This window comes from Trachypithecus francoisi, unplaced genomic scaffold (assembly GCF_009764315.1).
Source record: "Trachypithecus francoisi isolate TF-2019V2 unplaced genomic scaffold, Tfra_2.0 Lachesis_group20, whole genome shotgun sequence".
Classification (NCBI taxonomy): Eukaryota; Metazoa; Chordata; class Mammalia; order Primates; family Cercopithecidae; genus Trachypithecus; species Trachypithecus francoisi.
Window position 1 is genome coordinate 71,400,765 of NW_022681466.1, and position 14,915 is coordinate 71,415,679.

The window sequence follows — 14,915 nt, forward strand, 5'->3', positions numbered from 1 at the left end:
TAGTCTCGAACTCCTGACCTTGTGATCCACCCACCTTGGCCTCCCAAAGTGCTGGGATTACACCGCGCCCGGCCCAGACCACCTGTTTAATCCAGTTTCTCCCTAAGCATCGGGGAGTATCCTGCCAGCTGGCAGGGAAAAAAAAAAAAACTCTCGAAATGTTCTCAACTATGCATAGACTTGCCATAAGGATGGAGGGGATTCAGGAGCGCGGTCAGCGTTCGTCTGGAGGCCCCGCGGCGTCCTCTGCATCCATTTGTGGGGCTGGAAGACAGATTCGCTGGGGGCAGTGGCCCCGGCGACCCCTGGACGGAAATCCCACACTGCGACCTGGCATCCTAACCGGACCCCACCAGAAGCTGCGAGGGCGTCCTCGGCCCCCTTAGAACAGCTTGAAACGTACAGAGGAGTCAGTGTCCAGCCAGGCCCGGCCTGATGCAGTGAGGACGGCGGGTCCTAGAAGCATCTGAGGGTCAGTGGGGCCTGGAGCGGCCTGAGGGTCAGGCTTCGTGCAGGGAGAGGAGCGGGAAAAGGCGCGAGAGGAAGAGGAAGGGGGTGAGGAGCTCCGCGGGGAGGGGGCGGGATCCCTGGAGAAGGTCTGGAGGGAATTTAGAATCCGGGAGTAGAGAGAAAATGCGGGCCGGGCTGCAGCCCGGGAAAGCGCCGACTCAGCGGGTCCTTCTCCTTTCTTCACTTCGGCTCCGGGCTTTCCAGGGAGAGTGCAGCGTTTCGGGTCCGGCTTCTCGCCCAAGCGATCACCCCGCGCACCGCGGCCGGCAGCTGCCGACCCCGCCTGGGCGGAGAGCTCGGGCCCAGGCCGGCCGCAAAGGGGGCGTGGCAAGGACGGAGGGGGCGTGGCGCGGGCGGGCGGAGGGGGCGTGGCGCGGGCGGGCGGAGGGGGCGTGGCGTGGGCGGCCTTGGTGGGCTGGGCTCCGCTCTCCCCAGCGCCCGCCGCCGCCGCCGCCTGCTGCCTCCGCGCTGACCGTGGAGCGGGGTCGCAGCCGCCCGACCGCCCTGCGGTGGGCCAGGATGTCGGGCTTCCTGGAGGAGCTGCTCGGCGAGAAGCTGGTGACGGGCGGCGGTGAGGAGGTGGACGTGCACTCGCTGGGCGCCCGCGGCATCTCGCTGCTGGGGCTCTACTTCGGCTGTAGCCTCAGCGCCCCCTGCGCGCAGCTCAGCGCCAGCTTGGCCGCCTTCTACGGGCGCCTGCGGGGGGACGCGGCGGCCGGGCCGGGGCCGGGGGCGGGGGCCGGGGCGGCGGCGGAGCTCGAGCCGCGGCGGCGCCTGGAGATCGTCTTCGTGTCCTCGGACCAGGACCAGCGGCAGTGGCAGGACTTCGTGCGGGACATGCCGTGGCTGGCGCTGCCCTACAAGGAGAAGCACAGGAAGGTGAGCGGCGCGGGCCTCGCCCGCCCCAGCCCGCCCCCCACCCCCTTACCCCTGCCCGCCCCCCACCCCCTTACCCCTGCCCGCCCCCAAACCCGTTGTCCCCCTGCCCGCCCCCCACCTCCCTGACTCCTGCCCCCCGCCCCCCACCCCACTACCCCCTTCCTCCCCACCCCGCCGTCCCCTCCTCTGCCCCTCCCACTCCGCGCTGAGCCCGCGCCCCCATCCCAGGACCCCTCTCTGGCTCGGGTGCTACGCTGCGCCCGGCCTGGAAAGTTGGACCCGCCTCGGCCCCTGGGACCCCAGCTCGAGCTCCTCCGTCCTTACGCGCTGGGAGCCTCGGGTGGGGGCGGCTGCGCTCTGGGATCCCCGTTCTGCGACCCTTTCACCCCCGAGCGGAGGCGCCGGGAGGGGCCCCTTCCTGCTTCCGCCGGCGACCCCCGTGGATTCCCACAGTGGGGAGGGGAGGGGAGGGGAGGAGAGGGCGCGCGCCCCCCGCCTGTGGTGCCCAAACCAGCACGTTTCCTTTCTTTCCGGGAGAAACCTGCCTTCCCCTGGGTGCCGAGGCCGAGGTCAGGAGACGCGGCCGGTGACCGTGGCCGTGGCTGTGGCCGAGAAGGGCGCTCACGGCTCCGTCTCCCCCGCCCCAGGCCGAGTTCGCGGCCACCGGGGAGCTCTGCATTGTCTGGTGGTCCAGCCTCCTCCCCAGACGCCTCCCGGGCGCGGGAACAGCCCGGGCCGTGCAGAGCTCAGCGGCGTGGTGGCCCCTGTGGTCCCGGCGATCTTCGAATTAAGGACTGAGCTGACCCCGTCGATGCACATTGACTGGAAGGAGGATTTGGGGAAATGGATACTTTGCTGTCAACTTCTCGTGCCTCCCCGTTTGCTGCTGAGATGAGTTTGGGTTTCTGAGTGTGTCCCTTGGGTGAAGATGTCTGTCTCTGTTACAATAGAGCACATCCAGGACATTTTCTAATGAATGGAATCAGAAAAAGTTTTGGAGCGCTGTTGCTTCGTGAGTGGATCTGATGCAACGTGTGAATCCAGCCCCCTTCCCTTTTTGAGGAAAGCCTGCTTCTGGAGTGGACAGAAGGGCTATTCTGGGGGCTTTAGTTTCCTCTGGGGAGCATGGCGAGGCGTGCCACGTGTTCCTTTTATATGTACAGAATGTTGTTGAGAAGCATGATTTAGGTTCAGTGGGAGCAAAAGGCTTATACTGTGACCCCAAATGTCTTGAGTAAATCATCCATCCCAAAGCACTGTGAGGTTGAGATTTGGGATTTAAAGTATGAAATACAGTTGATGCGATGCAGTTTGTAAATTTAACATTCGGAAAACATAGGTTCACTAACCACTCAGAGGCAAGAGTTGTCATTTTTACCGCTTTTTAGGTTATTTTGCCCATTTTGATTGACATGCTTGATATAGTATGAATATGCATGGCCAGTACTTTTTGATGGAAAGTACAAGAATCCTTTGTTTTCCTTGGTGGTGGTTTTTGTGATACGTTCTTGGAGAAATAATGTTCAGAAAGTGATTTACCAAAAAAGATGTTCATTGTTATGGCAAGTTTCTGTTGTAATAATGTCCTTATCCGGCAATACAAATGATTTCTAGCTTTTGAAAACATAGAATTATGGTAAAATGTTACCGGCTTAACAGCCTATTGTTGTGTTTTTGACTGAAGAGGAAATACATTTTTTGGATAGTAAAAATATGGGACAAACAGATGTTTTGCAAATGCTTGGAGCTTTTTCTGAGAAAGGAGAATATTGGATAGGATACGGGCCATGGGTGGCTCTCTATACCCCGGACAGGCTCTTTGAGTGACAAAAAGTGTTCTGCGGCCCTAGCCTGGGCCTGCTGATTCCTCCGAACCTGGATGACACAGGGCAGACTCTCATTTGAAAATACAGTTCAGAGTGCTGGACATGCCCAAACCCTGGTGCGTTAGCATCTTAAACATTTATTTTTTTGCCCAGAGTGTTTCTGACTTACATCCTATACTTCATTCTCTAAAACCAGTCCAGTTTTCAAGGAGGTAGTTTCTGCCCTTGGTCGTGAACAAACCACTCAAGAACTGACCCCAGAAACGTTCTTATTCTCAGGGATGTATACCAGGTAAAAAGACTCCAGCTGTCCTTCTTATGGAAAACATACTCGTGGAAATTACAAAAGCTATGTACTGACTTTAAAAGGAATTATTGCCGGGCCTGGTGGCTCACGCCTGTTATCCCAGCACTTTGGGAGACCCAGGCTGGCAGATCACCTGAGGTCGAGAGTTTGAGACCAGCCTGACCAACATGGAGAAACCCCGTCTCTACTAAAAATACAAAATTAGCCGGGCGTGGTGGCTCCTGCCTGGAATCCCAGCTACTAGGGAGGCTGAGGCAGGAGAATTGCTTGAACCTGGGAGGTGGAGGTTGTAGTGAGCCGAGTTCGTGCCATTGCACCCCAGCCTGAGCAAAAAAAAAAAATAAAAAAAAGGAATTATTTTTCCTCTTGAAACCAAAGAGATGTGGAACAAATGCCTTTTCTGTAACTGAGTTTTTGTCTCGTTTGAAGTTATGGTGCTCAGAAGCCTGTGAGCTAATGATGCTAATTTCACCATCAGAACAAGTGAAGAGCCAGGGTTCTGCCAGCTGAGGGTACTGGATGGGTGAACACGTCTTCTTGATGGACCCTGTCCACGTCGTTTCACCAACTATAAAAATAGACCTAGAGAAGGGAATTTTGTTTTACACTGAAGGGAAACCGAAGTTCCAAATTGCTAATTTTTTTTAAAGTTCTCATTAACGTTTGTTCTTTAAACCCATGCGTATACTTCTTTCCGTTGGGATAACGAAGGGTATGGTTCTGATTAGTTATTGGCTGGCATTTCTCTAAAGAAAATTGAAACATTGTGGTGGGGAAAGAAAATGCTGTGTGGTATTTCTTTTTTTCTTTTATTAATTTCTCCTTTATATAGTAAAAAAGCCAGGGGATGACCATATATGTTAAGCCTGCATTTTGCCTGGTTCCTCTCACCTTGACTGGAACTGTGAGAAAACACCAAAAAAAAAAAAAAAAAAAAGGAAAAAATTAAAAAAAAATTCCTTATACAGTATTTTCCTGTTTCTGCCTGTTATTGTGGTAGGCACAAAAGTAATTGAAGCTTATTTATTTATTTATTATTTATTTTGAGACAGAGTCTCGCTCTGTCGCCCAGGCTGGAGTGCAGTGGCTCAATCTCTGCTTGCTGCAAGCTCCGCCTCCCGGGTTCACACCATTCTCCTGCGTCAGCCTCCTGAGTAGCTGGGACTACAGGTGCCCGCCACCATGCCTGGCTAATTTTTTTTGTATTTTTAGTAGAGACGCGGTTTCACTGTGTTAGCCAGGATGGTCTCGGTCTCCTGACCTCGTGGTCTGCCTGCCTCGGCCTCCCAAAGTGCTGGGATTACAGGCGTGAGCCACTGCACCTGGCCTGAAGCTTAATTTTTTTGGCTTCCAAAACACATACTATTTTGCTTCCAAAACATACAGTATTATATATCTGTGCAGAAATTGTAATTAGATGGTAATAGAACTTTGCATTTATAAGAACAATTTTATCAGCAAATCTATAATCCTGAAGTTAAGGCAGTTGGACTCGTTTTAATAAGAAGATTGGTAGATGGTTTTCAGATTTCTAGGGAGAAAGAATGTGATCGATAGTCAGGAGGCGGTGAGATTTGGACTTGGGGGATTTGGTCTGTCCCTTTGGATTAGTACGTTCCTCACTCGTCAAGACTGGAGAGGTCCGTCTCCGGAACCGACTCCGGCCTCATAGAAGTGAGCACTGGTTTTGGATTTAAAGCCACAGAGCTCAACTTTGTCTGGGCTGGATGCCTGATCAAAAACATACGGTCAGTGGGTGCACTGACATCCAAGGGTGCAGACCACTGGCTTCCTCTGGACAGTTTTGTGAGGCTCTGGTGTGGCCCCAGGACTTCCTGCATGGCGAAGGGGAAGAGAAAGTCTGCAGAGTAAGGGGACCCTGGTCCAGTATCCCTGGTCAGCCTGCTCCAGCCAGGAGAAGTGGAGTCTCTGGCTGCTCTGCGTCTTTCAGTCAGACTAAATGAGAAGCTTGGCTGAGAACTGACTTGAATCCCTTTGACCCTATGGGTGGGCCAGGATTTGCTAGCAACCTCAACAGTCTTAGAACTCCAATTCTGCCACTCTTCCTTGAATCCAAACACTGCAGCCAGGAAGAGAATAGTTTCTATGACACACTGTATCTTCTCTTTGTATTTACTTTCAAGGTGGGAAAAGATGGCAAAAAGGTACAGTTTTGAAAATGGGGATTTTCTGCCTTCTTCATAAGAAGCCTGGACCAGACAGGACAGGCTCCCACGGGTGACTGTGTTTCTAGGACTTGGGCCTATGTATTAGTAATAAAGGACAAGAGTCCAATTAAGGAGCAGGCCAGGTGTGATGGCTCGCACCTGTAATCCAGCACTGTGGGAGGCCAAGGTGGGGGGATCATTTGAGCCTAGGAGTTTGAGACCAGCTTGGGCAACATGGTGAAACATTGTCTCTACAAAAAATAACAATCAGCTGGTCATGGTGGTGTGTACCTGTGGTCCCAGCTACTCAGGAGACTGAGGCAGGAGGATTGCTTAAATGCAGGAGGCTGAGGCTGCAGTGAGCCATGTTTGTGTCACTACACTCCAGCCTGGACAACAGAGCAAGACCCTGTTTTAAACAAATAAATAAAAATAAAGTAATAAGAGCAATGTTCCTTGAGAGGCTTTTTCTTGTTCCATTATTTGTAATATTTTTTTTAATCTCTTTTTTTTCTGTATAATAAGGCAGTCTAATATATGGCTAAAAATATAGATTATTTTGTTCTTCTGCTTGAATTCATGTCCTGGCTCTGCCGTTTATTAGCTGTGTGTCCTTATGCAAGGTGCTGTACATCTCTGTGCCCCAGGTTCCTTTTCCATTTGTAAAAGGGACAGGATAACAGCACCTGCCTTATTGTTGCAAAGGCTGTGTGAGATGATACACATGTGCCTGGCGTAGAGTAAGTGCTCAATACATGCTAACTATTGTTGTTTTTAGATAAATGATCGTTAAGTTTAGTCATTCATTTCATAGCTTGAGCCTTTGGAATCTAGCACATTACAGAACTGCTAAACTGTTAAGAGGTATATTTTTAAACTTTTCAAACCAATGACTTTTACAAGCATACAGGGGGATTTGATGAAGGAGTCAAAAAAAATTGTCCTACAACGGCCGGGCACCGTGGCTCACACCTGTCATCCCAGCACTTCGGAAGGCCGAGGTGGGTGGGTCACTTGAGGTCAGGAGTTCAAGACCAGCCTGGCCAACACGGTGTAACCCCATTGCTACTAAAAATACAAAAAATTAGCTGGGCGTGGTGGCGGGTGCCTGGGTTGTCCCAGCTACTCTGGAGGCTGAGGCAGGAGAATCGCTTGAACCTGGGAGGTGGAGTTTGCAGTGAGCTGAGGTGGCGCCACTGCACTCCAGCCTGGGTGACAAGGCGAGACTACGTCTTGGAAAAAAAAAAAATTAAATCAAAAACATTGCCCCGCAAGAGATTATAACTGGGAAGAAAGACCTAGAAGATTGAAACAACAAAAGCAAATTATATGGAATAGTAAGTCCTGGGAAGTTACTGACACTTACTGAACTCTGTATTTATATCGGCCAGTGATGTTCTAGGCCACTGAGTGATGCAGCCTGGGAAAGATTTTTTTTTTTTTTTTTTTGAGACGGAGTCCCCCAGGCTGGAGTGCAGTGGTGTGATCTCGGCTCACTGCAAGCTCCGCCTCCCGGGTTCACGCCGTTCTCCTGCCTCAATCTCCCGAGTAGCTGGGACTGCAGGTGCCCGCCACCACGCCCGGCTAATTTTTTGTATTTTTAGTAGAGACGGGGTTTCACCGTGTTAGCCAGGATGGTCTCGATCTCCTGACCTCAGGTGATCCGCCCACCTCGGCCTCCCAAAGTGCTGGGATTACAGGCGTGAGCTACCGCGCCTGGCCCTGGGAAAGATTTAAGTTACTATTAAGTTACCCTTGTAACTTCAAGATGATCAGGCACTCTTCTTGAGAGAAATTATGTACAAAGCAATCGTTTTGTGGTTTCCCAAAGCTGTTAGGTGTGTCTTCCGCTGACCCTGTGTGCTTCACTCTGGGCCGCGTAGAGGTTCAAAGACTGCTGTTTCGCGTGGGAAACGGAGGGTACCCGTCTCTGGAGCCACAGAAACCCCACCTCTAGCATGGGCCTGCCTCCCGTCCCAGCTCTGGAATGCTGCAAGATAGGTTTGCTCAGACATGTAGGCATTGCAGGTTTACTACTCATCTCCCGGTGAGCAGCTCAGGCCTGCCTCTGAGTAGCCGTCCACAGGTCTTGCTAATCGATTTGTCTTCTGATCCAGGTTGGAATGTGAGCCAGAGCACAGAGGCAAGCCCTGGAAGTTAGGGTCACTGATTTTATCCTACTTTTTAAACAACTCCTACCTTTTGTTGGGAAGGCTTGTCGTCATGTGTGCACACGTTGGAGAAAGCAGGCTTTGTGCACAGCTGGGGTCGGGGCTGAACAAGCTCCTTGGGGATCTTCCTTCCTTTTTCCTGACGGGGATCAGGGTTCCAGGGCTCCAGCTCCTGCCATCCTAAACTAGGTGGGATCCTTCCTGCCTGATTTCATTTTGGCCAGGAGAGCACAGGCTTGGCATAGGATGTGTTTTCTTTTCTTTTTTTCTTTTTTTTTTTCAGACGGAGTCTCGCTCTGCCAGGCTGGAGTGCAGTGATGCAGTCTCAGCTCACCGCAAACTCCGCCTCCCAGGTTCAAGTGATTCTCCTGCCTCAGCCTCCCGAGTAGCTGGGATTACAGGTGCCCGCCACCACGCCCGGCTAATTTTTATTTGTTTATTTTTTTTTGCTCTTGTTGCTCAGGCTGGAGTACAATGGCACCATCTTAGCTCACTGCAACCTCCACCTCCTGGGTTCAAGTGATTCTCCTGCCTCAGCCTCCTGACTAGCTGGGAATACAGGTGCCCACCTCCATGCCTGGCTAACTTTGTGTTTTTAGTAGAGACAGGGTTTCTCTGTGTTGGTCATGCTGGTCTCCAACTCCCGCTTCCAGGTGATCCGCCTGCCTTGGCCTCCCACAGTGCTGGAATTACAGGCGTGAGCCACCGTGCCTGGCCAATTTTTGTATTTTTATTAGAGACAGGGTTTCACCATGTTGGCCAGGCTGGTGTTGAAGTCCTGACCTCAGCTGACCCGCCCGCCTCGGCCTCCAAAGTGCTGGGATTACAGATGTGAGCCAACGTGCCCGGTCTGTTTTTGTTTCTTTTTTTTTTTTTTTGAGACGGAGTCTTGCTCTGTCGCCCGGGCTGGAGTGCAGTGGCCGGATCTCAGCTCACTGCAAGCTCCGCCTCCCGGGTTCACGCCATTCTCCTGCCTCAGCCTCCCGAGTAGCTGGGACTACAGACGCCCGCCACCTCGCCCGGCTAGTTTTTTGTATTTTTTAGTAGAGACGGGGTTTCACCGTGTTCGCCAGGATGGTCTCGATCTCCTGACCTCGTGATCCGCCCGTCTCGGCCTCCCAAAGTGCTGGGATTACAGGCGTGAGCCACCGCGCCCGGCCTGTTTTTGTTTCTTAATGAGTGTTTTAAAGAAGACTTAAATGAGCAAATGGATGTCCCAGCTGGGCGAATCCCAGCAGCCTCTTGTGCAACTGGTTTGTCCTGTGATGCTATGCTCAAAAATAGGAAGAACCTTGACTCTCCATTTTGGAAATGTCAAATATCTGAGCCCATTAAAAGAGGCTCGGCCTGGTGCAGTGGCTCACGCCTGTAATCCCAGCACTGTGGGAAGCCGAGGTGGGCGGATCACCTGAGGTTGGGAGTTCGAGAACAGCCTGACCAACATGGAGAAACCCTGTCTCTACTGAAAATACAAAAGTAGCCGGGTGTGGTGGTGCATGCCTGTAATCCCAGCTACTCAGGAGACTGAGGCAGGAGAATCACTTGAACCCGGCAAGCGGAGGTTGTGTTGAGCTGAGATCACACCACTGCACTCCAGTCTGGGAAACAAGAGCGAAACTCCATCTCAAAAAAAAAAAAAAAAAGCGTCTCTTATCTGCAGACCTATCATGCCACGCTTTAATATTTCATCTTTGCATTTCTCTAGCATCGTTCTTCCAAAGAACTCAGAATGCATGCATATTACATCTTCCAGCAACTAGGAATCAGTAGATATTCACTGTTTTGACTTTTCAAAGTATGTGAGAGTTGGAGAATTGAAGCAAAGAGAACCGATTATTAGATCAGGGTCACAGTGTTGGATGAAAGAGCTTGGCTGAACTCCCTTAAATTCAACTTGGTCCTTTCTGTTCATGAAATTGTACCTTAAAAAATATTGACATCGGCGGGCGCGGTGGCTCAAGCCTGTAATCCCAGCACTTTGGGAGGCCGAGATGGGCGGATCACGAGGTCAGGAGATCAAGACCATCCTGGCTAACACGGTGAAACCCCGTCTCTACTAAAAATACAAAAACTAGCCGGGCGAGGTGGCGGGCGCCTGTAGTCCCAGCTACTCGGGAGGCTGAGGCAGGAGAATGGCGTAAACCCGGGAGGCGGAGCTTGCAGTGAGCTGAGATCTGGCCACTGCACTCCAGTCCGGGCGACAGAGCGAGACTCCGCCTCAAAAAAAAAAAAAAAAAAAAAAAAAATATTGACATCAAACGTTCTGCATGGAGGAGGAGGAGCTGCAAGCTCTCTTCAGATGGCTTTTTCTTCCTCTAGGTGTGCAGGGACCGCTCTGAAATAAGATAGAGGTAGTTGAACGGCTTGAAACATTCGCTGGTTGCTTGGAAGTCAGGAGAGCGAGAACCTTTTCTCTTGTGCTGCGTTTTTCCATGGTGGTGTTTTTTTTCTAAGGGCCTTTTTAACGATTTGGTTTTTTTTTTTTAGTTCCGCCAGGGAAGTCCCCCCAACTCCCCCTTCATCCCATGCAAAGCCTGCGGGCTGGTCTAGTGCGTTTTGTTCAGAGACAAAATTGAGCTTCAGGTATCCTGCCGAGATCCTAGGACTAAATCAGTCCTCTCTTTTATGAGGTTTGCAGAAACTGCTGTTCCAACTTCCAGTGAAATCTCAAACATGTGCTTTCTGCTCCACGACCAGGCAGAAGCCCCAGTGCCGTTACTCGGGAGTGAAACCCGTCATGGAAACTTTTGTTCTGGGGCCTCCGTGATTAAAAGCAAACGTAAATTTTCTGCGGCTTGCCGGTCATAACTCTCGGACCAGATACACAATGTGTTTTTGTATGAACGACATCAGAAAATCCTTTAAAAAAAAAAAACAATGTAAGCTTCATTTCGTCGCTCCCTTCTGTCAAACCGTCGGCCTCTCCCCCTGCTCCCCAGGGTCTTTGAGTACAGGCACCAATTACAGGTAAATTCAGATACTGTTTTACAGTTAAGGACGGTTTTATCTCAGATCCTTATTGAATAGTCACCACACAGGGTGTGGTGAGTTCTGCTGTCCTAGGGATAGAGTTTTCTCTTTGTTTTCCTGGGAGAATTTCATGCAGATGCATCAGCTCTACAGTTTTTTTTCTATGTCTTTTTTTGGTCAATATCTGAATGGATTTAGTCTGTTTAAAATCAGATAAAAATCTGAATGGATTTAGTCTGTTTAAAATCAGAAGGCATTGCTTTTTCTCCCGTTAAACGTGATCAGGTCAAGACGGTTTTCCTTTGATCATGGTGGCTCACGGCACAGCTGCCTCATCTGTTACTCATTTTTCCGGTTTTGATGTGAAATCTGAAGATCAGGTGGGACCTCGTGCGATAGGGAAAAATTGCACTGTGTCCCGAACAGGCGTGACTGTGGCTGTGAGTGCAGTGTTTTCTAGCTCTGGGCATGTTCTTGATTGCAATCGTAAAAATTGTTTATAGCCATGATCCTTCACAAATACTCCATTATGATAGGTGAGTATTAAAGGTCTGTTGTATGGTAGATGGAGAATAGAGACTGGAAATCCAGATCCAGGTTTCCTGGGTTTGCAACTTGGCTCTTTCTGGGAGTGTGACTTTCGGGCCAGTTACGGAATTTCTGTGTCTCTGGTTTCCTGGTGAGTAAAATGGAGATAATGCTACCAGCCTCTTAGGGTGGTTGTTAAGTACTGAATGAGGTAATATTGGCAAGTACTCAGGATAGTGCCTGGTGCATAGCCATGCCATTTAAATGTTTTACCCCAGGCGCTTTGGGATTCATACCACATTTATGGTTATTTGGATTATAGGAGAGAGGAATTCAGCCTTGTTACCTCTTTGTACCCCTCCCCCATTCCAAAGCACCTAGTTATTTATTTGTATCTTGAGACTATAGCAGAACCTGGTTTCTCTTCATATTTTGTTTCTTTTCTTTCTTCTCTTTTCTTTTTTCCTTTTTTTTTTGAAACCGTGTCTCCCTCTGCGGCCCAGGCTGGAGTGCAGAGGCACGATCTCAGCTCACTGCGACCTCTGCCTCTTAGGTTCAAGTGATTCTCCTGCCTCAGCCTCCTGAGTAGCTGGGATTACAGGTGCCCACCACCACGCCTGGCTAATTTTGTATTTGTAATAAAGACAGGGTTTCACCATCTTGACCAGGCTGGTTTTGAACTCCTGACCTCAAGTGATCCGCCTGCCTCAGCCTCTCAGAGTGCTGGGATTACAGGCGTGAGCCACCGTGCCTGGCCTCTCTTCGTTTTCCTACTAGGACAATAATTATCTGTCAGTTGTTGATTTGGTGACATCTATGTCTTTGATTGTTTGCTTGTTTGTGTGAGAGCGGTCTTGCTCTGTTGCCCAGGCTGGAGTGCAGTGGCACAGTCAGAACTTGCTGCAGCCTTGACCTTCTGGGCCCAGGCAATCCTCCTACCTCAGCCTCCTGCATAGCTGGGACTGCAGGTGTGCACCATCACGCCTGGCTGCATTTGCATGTCTTTGCATATGGGTGTAATTCTAGACCATCTCTTTGATCAGGTGTTCAGTTTTACCGAATGGATCCCGTACTCTTTTGAGCTGGTAGAGGCCAGAGGGAGATACTGGTCTGTGCATATGTCTCCTGCTATTATTTATTTTGGAAAACTTTAAGTATCACACAGGTAGAGAAAGCAGTACAGTGAATCCCCACATATCCTCCCCCATTCAACAGTCGTCAATGCATGGACACCTGCTGCCCCCCAACTCCCTCAATGATCCTGAAGACAGTCCCAGCCGTCATCTCATTTCCTTCATAATCATTTCACTAAGTAATCCTTAAAAAACATAACCATAGGCCGGGCGCGGTGGCTCAAGCCTGTAATCCCAGCACTTTGGGAGGCCGAGACAGGCGGATCACAAGATCAGGAGATGGAGACCATCCTGGCTAACCCAGTGAAACCCCGTGTCTACTAAAAAATACAAAAAACTAGCCGGGCGAGGTGGCAGGCGCCTGTAGTCCCAGCTACTCGGGAGGCTGAGGCAGGAGAATGGTGTGAACCCAGGAGGCGGAGCTTGCAGTGAGCTGAGATCCGGCCACTGCACTCCAGCCTGGGCAACAGAGCGAGACTCTGTCTCAAAAAAAAAAAAAACAAAAAACCCCATATCACACCTAAGAAATCCAGCAGTTCTTTAGTTTCAGCAAATATCTGGTTAGTATTCACATTTTCCTGATTGTCTCCTAATTTTTTTTTTTTGAGACGGAGTCTTACTCTGTCGCCCAGGCTGGAGTGCAGGGGCGCGATCTCAGCTCACTACAAGCTCCCCCTCCTGGGTTTGCGCCATTCTCCTGCCTCAGCCTCTAGAATAGCTGGGACTACAGGCGCCCGCCACTGCGCCTGGCTGATTTCTTTTTTTATTTTTGGTAGAGACGGGGTTTCACCGTGTTAGCCAGGGTGGTCTCGATCTCCTGACCTCGTGATCCACCCGCCTCGGCCTCCCAAAGTGCTGGGATGACAGTTCGTTTGTTTGAATCCAAAAGAAGTCTGCCCATTACGTTTGGTAGCTGTATCCCTTAAGCCTCTTTTAACGTATAGTTTCCCTTCCCTGCTTTTCCTTGTAATTTATTTGTTGTTCTTATCCATTTAAATTTCTTCTGTCCCTGAATCTGCCTCCTTGCCACATTCCGAAACTTTTCTGAGCCCTGTTTTCTGCCTTATCTAGGTGTGTAGAATATCGACCCCTGGGTTCAGAAGGGTCCAGTTTCCTGTGGGTGAGAGGCCCAGATATAAGTCAGCTTTAGGCCCGGGTGGCACAGACGCCGTCTTGGGACTCCTCTCCCCACCCCACTTGCCTCTGGGCCCTCCCCCTCTCCCACCCCCGATTGTCTCTGGGCCCTGGCCTCTGGCAGGCTGCTCCTTATCCTCTAGTGGCCTGAGGGCCATCTGCAGTTCTGAATCGGCTTCCTGTCCTCCTAGACTCCCAGCAGCAGGAGTCTGGCATGGACGCCCTTGATCCCGTAACTGGTCACTATGGCCGGGATGTGTAAATACTAAAGGGCCATCCTGACTTGTGTCCACACTTGGGTAGCTGGAGGCTGGAGTCCCAAGCCAGGTGGACTGAGCCTCAGGTCCGGGGACTGTGGGGGGCTCATCAAGAAAAATCAGAGTGTGTTACCGAGCGAGTGTGGTTCCCACGGTCACCTCTCTGTGGGGCCGCCCCCGGTCACCCTCTCTGTGGGGTGTTTCCAGTGACCCTAACACACCCGTCTCCTGAGGAAGTCCATTCTGACGTCAGCCGTCCTCTCCCAGGGGACCGCTGGGCCCTGAAGAACTGCAGACAACTGTTCAGTCTCCCCAGCTAGAATCCCCTGGTCCTTGGAGCATTTCTCCTGCGACGTGGGTTCACATTCCCCCCCCACCCAGGCCGTTCATATCCAAGCACCCTCCAAGTTTGTCTGTCCCCCACTGCCCTCAACAGTCATCCCTCTACCTGAACGCAGACTCCAGCTGGTTGCCCCACCTCCTTTGTTGCCCAATCTTTTGGCTTCCCTGGGTCACGTTGGAAGAAGAAGAATTGTCTTGGGCCACACATAAAATATGCGAACACCGGCCAGGTGCGGTGGCTCACACCTGTAATCCCAGCACTTTGGGAGGCCGGGGTGGATGGATCACCTGAGGTCAGGAGTTCAAGACCAGCCTGGCCAACATGGAGAAGCCCCATCTCTACTAAAAATACAAAATGAGCTGGGCATGGTGGTGCATGCCTGTAATCCCAGCTACTCGAGAGCCTGAGGCAGGAGAATCACCTGAACCCGGGAGGCGGAGGTTGCAGTGAGCCGAGATTGCATCACTGCACTCCAGCCTGGGCGACAAGAGCAAAACTCTGTCTCAAAAGAAAAAAAAAAAAAGAAATGCTAACACTGATGTTTGCTGATGAGCTAAACAAACAAATAGCAAAAAAATCTCATAACGTTTAAGAAAGTTTGCAAATTTGTTTTGGGTCCCATTCAGAGCTGTCCTGGGCCACGTGCGTCCCGCATGCTGCGGGCGGGACAGGCTTGTCTGGGTCTTTTC

General features: G+C 51.0%; 1 protein-coding gene across 2 annotated transcripts in view; it reads left to right on the forward strand.

Moving 5' to 3' along the window:
* The first annotated feature begins 908 nt into the window (after positions 1 to 908).
* The window catches only part of NXN (nucleoredoxin), a 180,453-nt gene continuing 166,446 nt past the window's right edge, over positions 909 to 14,915 (forward strand). Inside the window, exon 1 of one of the 2 annotated variants that reach the window (XM_033185213.1) lies at positions 909 to 1,389. In XM_033185213.1, coding sequence (XP_033041104.1) covers positions 1,030 to 1,389 — 360 coding nt within the window. In that variant the 5' untranslated portion in view covers positions 909 to 1,029. The remainder of the gene's footprint in view (positions 1,390 to 14,915) is intronic. The other variant, XM_033185212.1, reaches the window with a different exon arrangement.